Source organism: Atta colombica, unplaced genomic scaffold, assembly GCF_001594045.1.
Source record: "Atta colombica isolate Treedump-2 unplaced genomic scaffold, Acol1.0 scaffold140, whole genome shotgun sequence".
Classification (NCBI taxonomy): Eukaryota; Metazoa; Arthropoda; class Insecta; order Hymenoptera; family Formicidae; genus Atta; species Atta colombica.
Genome location: NW_017259229.1, coordinates 1,711,490 through 1,721,042, shown reverse-complemented (window position 1 = coordinate 1,721,042; position 9,553 = coordinate 1,711,490). Strand labels below are relative to the sequence as shown.

Below are 9,553 nucleotides of genomic sequence, written 5' to 3'. Positions count from 1 at the left end.
ATACACTTTTTATAAAAAAGCCTAAGTCTAAATTTTTTGTTAAAGGATATATTCTGTTTCATGCACGATGTGCATGTGTATTTTCACTAAATGTGAGATAAAGCTAAATAACGAATTACATGTCCATCACTTGAAAAGAATACAATCAAAAAGAATATATCTTTTGTTATAGAACATTACAAAATAGCGCACGGAAGGTCATTTGTGTCCCGTATATGACTAATCCGAGAATGATTAATTTCACAAGCAAATAGCAAATAAATAAAATACACTATCGTCTTTCACATCGTCTCCTTCTCCCATCATATTTTATCTTGTCTCTTATCTTTTTCGTCATGGCATTCACAAATACATTGGTGAAAAGGCTAGCCGCGACTCTATATATATCAGTCACTAGAATGACAATTGTGTGACACTGAAACGCAATAGAATTTTATTATTGAAAGCGCGGAGAAAATACAGTTGCATGAAGAAATGATCTGCTTGAAAATTAGCATCTTGCGTAGAAGATATATTTTTTGCGTGAACAGAAGTTAAGATTGTGCAATCAGTTTAATTTTGCGCGAAAAAATGCGAGTTGATGTAATTAATGATTGACAAAAATATGTAATCATGAATGTCATGATTTAACATTCCACGTGTAATACATTTTGAATAATTCATATAAATCTCGTAGCAAATCTGGAGACACTAATAGTGTCTCGGCGCTAACGCTGATTCTACAATGAGTAATTGGTAATCGGTAGTCCTAAGTCTTCTCGGTGAAGTTGACCAACTTGTACGATTAAGTCTGATTGGCCAACTTCACCGATTAAGACTAATGCCCGTATTTATAGTTAAACCTTGTACTTAAGGCTTCCTTAAATTTATCTTTAGATGCTCAGGAGCCAATGAAATATAATTAAATAAATAATTCGTAGAGCAAAATCTAAAGATAAATTTAAGGAAACTTAAATATAAGGCCTGACTATGAATACGGGCATTTGACTTCCGACTACCGACTAATTGTAGAATCAGCATCAGCGACATTGCCGTATTCTCTTTGCGCCAGATCGAGATTATCTCAATAATGGCTGTCTCGATTGAGTTTTAAGTATAGCTTAATCGCTAAGTATATTAATAAGCTAAGTATAACTTAGCTTATACTCCGATTGTATTATATGTGTTTTTATTCTCTTTATTTTTTCTTGTATCCTACAAGTGGAGATATTGAGACGCAAAGTTCCGAACTGCTACTTTTCAGATTATATAGCGAAATTTAAGAGCGATTTTAGGTGAGAACACCAACATGCATTGCATATCAAGACATTGTACACTGTTAATTCCTACCACCGCGTAGTGTGTGTTTCGTCAGACGAACACGAGATTCACGAAATGCAACCTCATTACCGATCTATAATACTAGTCGCGTGGTATCGCAAATGTCCAGTATTTGAAGGGTAATTTTATCAAAATGATCTGACTGGCTCCTTTCAGCCCAGCGATCTTTACTTGGAAGCGTATTATGATTATGATTTCTATAAGAAATCAGAAATTCACGGCCAGAAGAAGAAGAAGAAGAAGAAGAAGGATAATTTCGCTACTCTTATATACTCCGATATAAACGTCAGTGTCCGAAAAATCAAAAGTGTTGGTACAAAATAGAATCTTTAGGTGGATCAAAGAATGATGTATTTAGATTTCGATCTGTTAGTAGTAATATAGTAATTGCTCCGGCGAGTAGGAGAGAAAGGACCCAGCAAACGAGAATGGATTAAAATGAATTGAAATGAATTCAGCTTTTCAGAAATATTGATGTTAAAGATGTTCACGATGTTAAAATGAATGCTTTTCCATTCTGAATGCATTTTAATTCATTTATAGGAATTGCATGGAGCATATCTCTATGCCTTTCAATCTAAAAATAATATTAATTTTTTTCTGTGCACACAAACAATTGTGAATATTGTTCAATTCAAAATTTTGAATAGGAAATGCAGTTTTTCAATCCAATTGCATCCAATTGAATGTAATTGAATCCAATTGAATTCAATTAAATCCAAACAAAATTCGCTATTTAAAATAATACATTCGGATAGAAAAAGATGTCAATCCATTTTAATCCATTCTCATTTGCTGGGGCAGTAATTAAAATTGATCACAATCAATACTAGAAATTAAATGCCTATTACGGTCGAAGCCGGATCTTCATTGCTTTAAATAATCTTGAATTATTAATATACTATGGCTGGGATTAATTTGGATGCTCACACGCTTTAAGTGCTTGTAATCATCATTCTATCTTTATCGTTCATTAGATGTAAAATAAGAATAGAATTACTGAGAAACGCTGAAAGCATCCCAATCGACCGCAGCGTCTGTATATATATATATTTGCATATACATCATATTGTAGTCTTTTCAAACTGCGAATTGTTTTTCCGGACTTATAAACGCAATGAAACTACTCTAGTAATCGCGAAATAAATTGACAAGCAATTTTAATAATTTGCTGTTACATCAGGGAGAAACCTGAAACCGGTTCTACACTGGTTTTTAGTTGCAAGCTGATCGCAAGTTTGTTGCGACAGCCAATCTGAAGCTTGGATTTTGAAATTAACGTTTCACATTGGCTTTCGCAACAAACTTACGATCAGCTTGCAATTAATACAGAACCGGCTTGAGAGAGAACATAACGACTCAAAACCTGTAACCGCAAAATGCTACAGCGCACTATTGCCCTCTGACAAAGTGGATGTAAACTACATAGCAACGTCCACTTTTCTTAGGGTACATCATCCATTTTTCAAGTCTTGAACGATCTAAGAAAAGTGGACGTTGCTATGTAGTTTACATCCACTTTGTCAGAGAGCAGTAGTGCGCGACAGCATTTTTACAGGTTTTACAGGGCCGTTATATCCTCTCTCAGGTCCTATCCTTTCTCTCCGAACTTACACACTGTGATTTCACCCCTTATTGTGTCAGTGTATGCCAATTCAGAACTTGGAATGGAAAAAGAACAGACTTAAAGAAAGGAGGAGCAAGGAGGAACACGTTGATCCGCGTCTTTGGGTTACGCCAACGCGGTACGTTAATGCGTATCGCTGGTCATAATTATTCGTGAATCTTTTCTATTCCTCGACAGCAAAATCCAGAGTAGGGAAAATCTCACCTGTTTTCACGGTGCATACCAACGTCGATCTGCCTGTCTCGTTTATTAAGGAATACGGCTATGGCGTCGTCTGATCAACCGATCAACGTTGTTCCTGACTCGGCGATTAACGTTACAGAAACACCGGAGAGCACAAAGGAGTGAGTTGTTCCTTTTACAAGAAAAACGTCACGGACGCGTTATCCTGTAATCTGATTTGTAATTGCGTCATATGGACGGATAGAACCAGGAAGCTCCCTTACGAGTATTCTCTATTTATATATCGCTCTTGCGACACTTGGACTCTCTGTAACTAATTAGCTTTGAGTACGTCGAATATATACCATGCTTTGTCCTTTTATATAAGTGATAACTGATAATGACTTCAATTGCACTCAGTGCACATTAAAGTCGTCATACACAAATTGATGTAAAAATATGTTTAATATAAATATAAAAATGGGTTATACCATGAAATTCTCAATATTTTATTGTGCTGTTAAGTAAAATCTGTATTTTATAATTCCAAATATTTGCATCTTATTTTTATACAGATTAGATCAGTGTACAATAGCTTTAATATATACTAGTGCCAACTTACTTGCCGCACTTAGTGCGTCCAATTGCTATAAGTATTCTATTTATTCCGTGAATAATATTAAGATTCGCATGAATAATATTAGAATTCGCAACAGTTTTTAAATAGAGATGCTTGAAATTCCTAGAAAAAAGAATCATCTATGTTCGTACAATTATCGAATATAAATATATATGCAGTCTTTTGGATCCAAGCAACATGGAATATTTTAGCAATATTGCAACAATGCTGTAGTGTGCATATAAGCATTATATGTCAATGTTAAAAGACGATTCTTTCTTTTTTTTTTAATTAGGAATCTTATTTTATATTTTGCCTTTAATTTTGTTAAGCACAATTTTGGACTGCATGAGGTATTATTTTATTCTTATTTAACATTCAGTGAGAATAAGGATAAATTATCATACGTTATGTGCATCATGTATTTTATAATATGAATAAAATATATACATCATGCAGCATCTATTTTGAGTATTTAAAACTATTGTGTCAGGATAAAATAGCCAATGTGATGTCACAAAATGCTTTGTTCATATGTAATTAGAAATTCTAATAGTTATTTTATAATAAAATTAATAAAGGCTTTAAAAGGCTTCACTTAATTTATTAATTTATTCATTAGAATCTATTTGAATTATTTGTTTTTCACATTACATATATTTTCATAGATTTTCAGTACTTATAGGTGTATTATATTTCTGTCAATATAGATTAACTTTAATTTCAACGTAATTTACTCTTCATCTTTTTCTAATTCTTAAAATTACAATAGAAGAAAAGCAAATTAAATCAAGATTAAAGTTAACCCACATTGATAGAAATGGACAGCAGTAAATAACGTATCTTTAACCTATAGAATAAATAAAACTTATTCATGTGTTATTATAATATTGCTGGAAATGCTATATGCTGTATAAAGACATATCAGTTTCGTAATGCACTTTTTAACAAAAAGAAGAATTATGCACAGATCTAAATGTTGAGATCGGTTTTTTTCTATAATGGTGATATGATTTCGAAAGATTTTTCGTAGGTCTTACCAATAGGAATTGGAATAGTCTTGTGAAATTTTGTCATATCTGTCACTATTTCCGAGATAATGGCTTTTTTATTTAGATTTGTGTATATTTTCTTTAAGAAACTATATTTATTGTTATTATTATCTTCTATTAGTAACGTTTATTACTTACATATAATATTTACAGATTGGCAGAATCAAAAAAGAAAGTTGCTAATCAACATTATTCACAAAAACAGTACAAGAAAGCATTGGTTGGTTACAATGAAGTTATTGGTAAGTGTTCTAACAATATTATGTAAATATCTACTGTTTCTGTTTTAACATGCCTACGTTCTGTTGCACGCATAAGTCCGGATCTACAATAGATTTCTAAATCTTAAGCCTTAAGAAATGAACGAATTACAGGTTCGATTCTTTTCATTCAACTATAATTGGTCAATTTCTTACGGTTTAAGACTTAAAACATCTATTGTAGATCCGGATTTATGCGTATGAGGTATCATTTTATTCTTGTTCTCAGAGTGTAAAACAAGGATAAAATGATACTTCATGCGTATTATGTGTGCAACAGAATATAGCCCATGATTTTATCCCCGATACTATTTTTATATCAGCATGTTATTTTAATGATATTTCATTGTAATTTTTATATCAAACTCAATAAAATTTTATTTCTCTCTTCAAAAATGTTGAATAGCTGAGATCTCTATTAGTTGACTCATTCGGCAGTTAAATAAGGAAAAACTAATTTCCGAAAAATATTGAATCTTTAAATTTTACTAATTATAAATTTTTGTAAATAATATTATAATGAACCTAAAATATTTTTCAGCATTGTGCCCTGATATATCGCATTACTACAGTAATAGAGCAGCCTGTTACATGATGCTTGGGCAATATCGAGATGCATTGGCAGACGCTAAAAAATGTATTGAATTGGAACCAACATTTTCTAAAGTATGTTTGATGATTTTTTAGCTAGTTAATTATATTATAATGAATCAATAAATTTACTTTTTGTTTACATTCCAGGCATATATAAGAATGATCAAGTGTTGCTTGATTTTGGGAGACATTTTAGAAGCTGAGACATCATTAAAGAAATTGATGGATTTTGATTCTAATAACGAGTCAATAGCTGCTGAACAAAAAGACATAGCATATGTAAAAAAATTCCTTAAGGATGCTGATGCTGCTTACAATGCCAAGGATTATCGCATGGTAACAGAATTTGTTCTGATAACATCTATTAATAATCGATTTGTATATAATATTCTTATTTGTATGTGTGTGTGTATGTGTCGTGCGTGCGTGCGTGTGTGTGTGTGTGTGTGTATGTGTGTGTGTGTGTGTGTGTGTACAATTATTGGAATCGTATTCCGTAGGTTGTATATTGTATGGATCGTTGTTGTGATATAAGTACATCTGGAACACGTTTTAAATTGATCAAAGCAGAATGTCTGGCGCTTTTAGGAAGATATCAGGAAGCTCAAGATATTGCAAAGTAAATTATCATGCTAAATCAAGAGTATAATAATTATTATTTATATAAATCTTATTATTTTTTAATTAAAATCATATTATTTTTTATCTTATCTTAGTAATGCTTTACACATCGATAAACAGAATGCTGAAGCGTTATATATTCGTGGAATGTGTTTGTACTTTCAAGACGATGTTGATAGAGCTTTTACACATTTCCAACAAGTACTGCGACTTGCACCAGATCATGATAAAGCATTGGAAATATACAAAGTAAGAAGATAAAATAAAAATAATTTTCCTCTAATTCGTATTAATTTTCCAATTATATAATTAATAATATGCTGCATTAATTCTATATACTTTTCTTTTTCTATTATAGAGAGCAAAATGTTTGAAGAAGAAGAAAGAAGAAGGAAATGCAGCATTTAAAAGAGAACAATATCAAGAGGCTTATAATCTTTATAATGAAGCCTTAACTATTGATCCACACAATATTATGACTAATGCTAAGTTGCATTTTAATAAGGCAACAGCTGCAGCTAAGGTATTATACTTAAAAAAACATTAATGTTTGCACAAATATATTTATTTTGTTGTTTTTTGTAGTTAGGAAAGTTAAATGAATCTGTAGCAGAATACACAAAGGCTTTAAATCTCAACGAAAATTATCTAAAAGCTCTTTCAAAAAGAGCGAATATTTATATGGAACTCGAAGAATACGAAGAGGCAGTTTATGATCTTGAAAAAGCGTGTAAAATGGATAAGACTAATCGCGGTATGAATCATTGCTTATCAGTTCTAACATATAATAGGATGGGATATTAATAATAGTTTATATTTTAATATGTATGTATATTTTTTATAATTTCTCAGAAACAAAACGATTGCTCGGAAAAGCTAAATTACTATTGAGAAAATCTAAAAGAAAAGATTATTATAAGATTTTAGGTATTGACAAAAATGCATCTACCGAAGATATTAAGAAAGCTTATAGGAAACGGGCTCTGGATCACCATCCAGGTAAAGAATAGATATTTTGTTTGTTAAAAAATGTAATTATAAATTTTATATTATTATATCTTATATTTTACAGATCGTCATGTTAACGCCAGTGAAGGGGAGAAAAGAGAACAAGAAAAAAAATTTAAGGAAGTCGGAGAAGCTTATGGGATTCTCTCGGACCCCAAGAAACGATCTCGCTATGATCGCGGTCATGATTTAGATGATAACGAGAGTGGTTTCCAAGGTTGATATCAACCTTTTTCTGTGTATTATTTTTATTAATATTTTACATCTATTTTGTTTTTTTATTACTATTAAATTACATATATTCTCTTGTCTGTTTTTCCAGATATGGATCCAAATGCAATGTTCCACTTCTTCTGTGGTCAAGATGGAGGCTTCCAATTCCAGTTTCAAGATGGAGGTTTCCCTAGTAGTGCTTTTCAGTTCCAGTTTCCAGGTTAACGATATTTTAAAAAATATGATACAATGTATCCAACTGTACATGGAATTCGATGGTATGATATTCGTCTGTTTTTAGTAAATACTGCATCGAATTATTCGAATATTTAAGCGATGCAACATAGTATCATTTGCATTTCGTAATTTTGAAATTGATAAATATAGGTATTTATCCGAGCGCGCGATTAACATACATATTTATTTAAATACGACATAATCCCTACATCACAAACTTGCATAAAAGTTGCAGCAACACTGCTGCACTATTGTAGCAACATTGCAGCAATATCGCAGCGATATTGTTGCAAATTCTGTATGGGAAACTTGTATATATAACATGATTCTAATATATATTATGATACGGTAGATCTTCGATTTAATGAATTGATTAAGTGAAAAAACATTAAGGTTAACGTCGTACAACACGCAATTTCGAGATTTGAGACACACTCGTACCTGACGAAACCTTTGTGAATAGATAAGCAAATGTTCATTAGATTAATAGATGAAGCATTCTTTTACTAACAAGTCTACTTTATTTTTTGAAATTTTAGGCTGTCTGTTATCGCGTTGTAGATATTATATTAATTATTGAAAGAGATTAGATCTTTACTCTTTTATTTATTTTGATATTAGTCATTGAAATGCTTTTAAAAGTTCGTAAAATCGAGGGTTTACTATATAATTTCGCTAATTGCAACAGAGTATAAGTTTGATGTAGAATTAATGAAATATTGCTCCATATGTATATTGTACTTCTATTAGATCTATTTCTGTTTTTATATGAGACAGTCTCAAAGTGGCATAATTAATAAAAATTATAAGCTATAATAAAAATTCCATATATTATTCTACAATGATAAACACGCTTACATCGTTTCCAAATGTAAAAGTTTTAAGAATATATTGTTTTATAGATCTAATGTATTCATTCTAAAAATTTTTCTACAAATATATAAATTATTAGTGGCGATGTAAACTTCAATGATAAAAAGGGGTAAGATTTTGAAATTAATATTCGTTTTCAATTTCGATCATTTGCATCGTGTACTTGTATATGTATTATGTATGGTATATGATAAAAAATAAAAATTTCCTCATCTCATAATATAATCATTATAATAAATGTTTAAATTTGCTATTATTTGTAGATTCCATTTTATAGATTGGAATTTTTATTTTCTTAGATCTTTTTTATGAAATGAAAGAATTTAGTCATACACTCATTCTTTCTCTCTCTCTCTCTCTCTCTCTCTCTCTCTCTCTCTCCCCCCTTCCCCCCTCTCTCTTTCTGATTTAATTTAAAGGATTATTTAATATTTTATGACAACATTAAAAATCTGCCAAAATAAAGTCTGCTTGGATGAAAAAGAAAGTTTCCTTGTCGATTTTAATTTAGATTTTAAGCTAGATTTTATAGTTTAAGCTAGATTTTAATAATTTTTAATAATTCGTGTGAATAATATAGTTTTTAATGATTCATTTGTAAATAATAATTCTACATCATTATTACGATTATTGATATATCATCTATCATTGTTAATAGTAATTAAACAATCCAGAAAATCAAATAAATACCATTGGATATTTATAGATACCGTTGGATTTCTATAGTATTCTGCACTCTTTCAGGTAGCTGAAAGTGTGCCGACATGACAATGTTGAACGTGGACACTTCTTTTTGAAACCACGTAGTAGCTTCTTGCTAAGCCGAGCAATTTCGACGATCACTTCTTGTCCAAGAGAGCATTTGTTCCTTGTTGTCGGGAGAGAAGGTTGGGAATGAGAAGAAAAGAGAGTGAGGAAGATGTGATGAAGAGACAAAGAAGAACCAACTGTTTCGAGGGGACAGAAG

General features: G+C 31.1%; 1 protein-coding gene across 3 annotated transcripts; it reads left to right on the top strand.

Annotated features, from left to right (window-relative positions):
- The first annotated feature begins 2,935 nt into the window (after window positions 1-2,935).
- LOC108684779 (dnaJ homolog subfamily C member 7) lies at window positions 2,936-9,547 on the top strand. Of its 3 annotated transcripts, none has more exons than XR_001931649.1 (12): window positions 2,936-3,291; window positions 4,934-5,022; window positions 5,582-5,706; window positions 5,782-5,970; window positions 6,135-6,253; window positions 6,351-6,504; window positions 6,614-6,778; window positions 6,841-7,009; window positions 7,108-7,254; window positions 7,328-7,480; window positions 7,586-7,754; window positions 9,331-9,547. XR_001931649.1 is itself a non-coding variant. In XM_018189258.1 (12 exons), the coding sequence occupies exons 2-12, from the start codon at window positions 3,212-3,214 to the stop codon at window positions 7,699-7,701; spliced, it is 1,506 nt and encodes a 501-aa protein (XP_018044747.1). In that variant the 5' UTR covers window positions 2,936-3,065; window positions 3,125-3,211; the 3' UTR covers window positions 7,702-9,273. The 3 variants fall into 3 exon arrangements, 2 of the variants coding, with proteins under 2 accessions (XP_018044747.1, XP_018044746.1); XM_018189258.1 differs by lacking the exon at window positions 9,331-9,547 and having other exon boundaries at window positions 2,936-3,065; window positions 3,125-3,291; window positions 7,586-9,273; XM_018189257.1 differs by lacking the exon at window positions 9,331-9,547 and having other exon boundaries at window positions 7,586-9,273.
- Window positions 9,548-9,553: the final 6 nt, after the last annotated feature.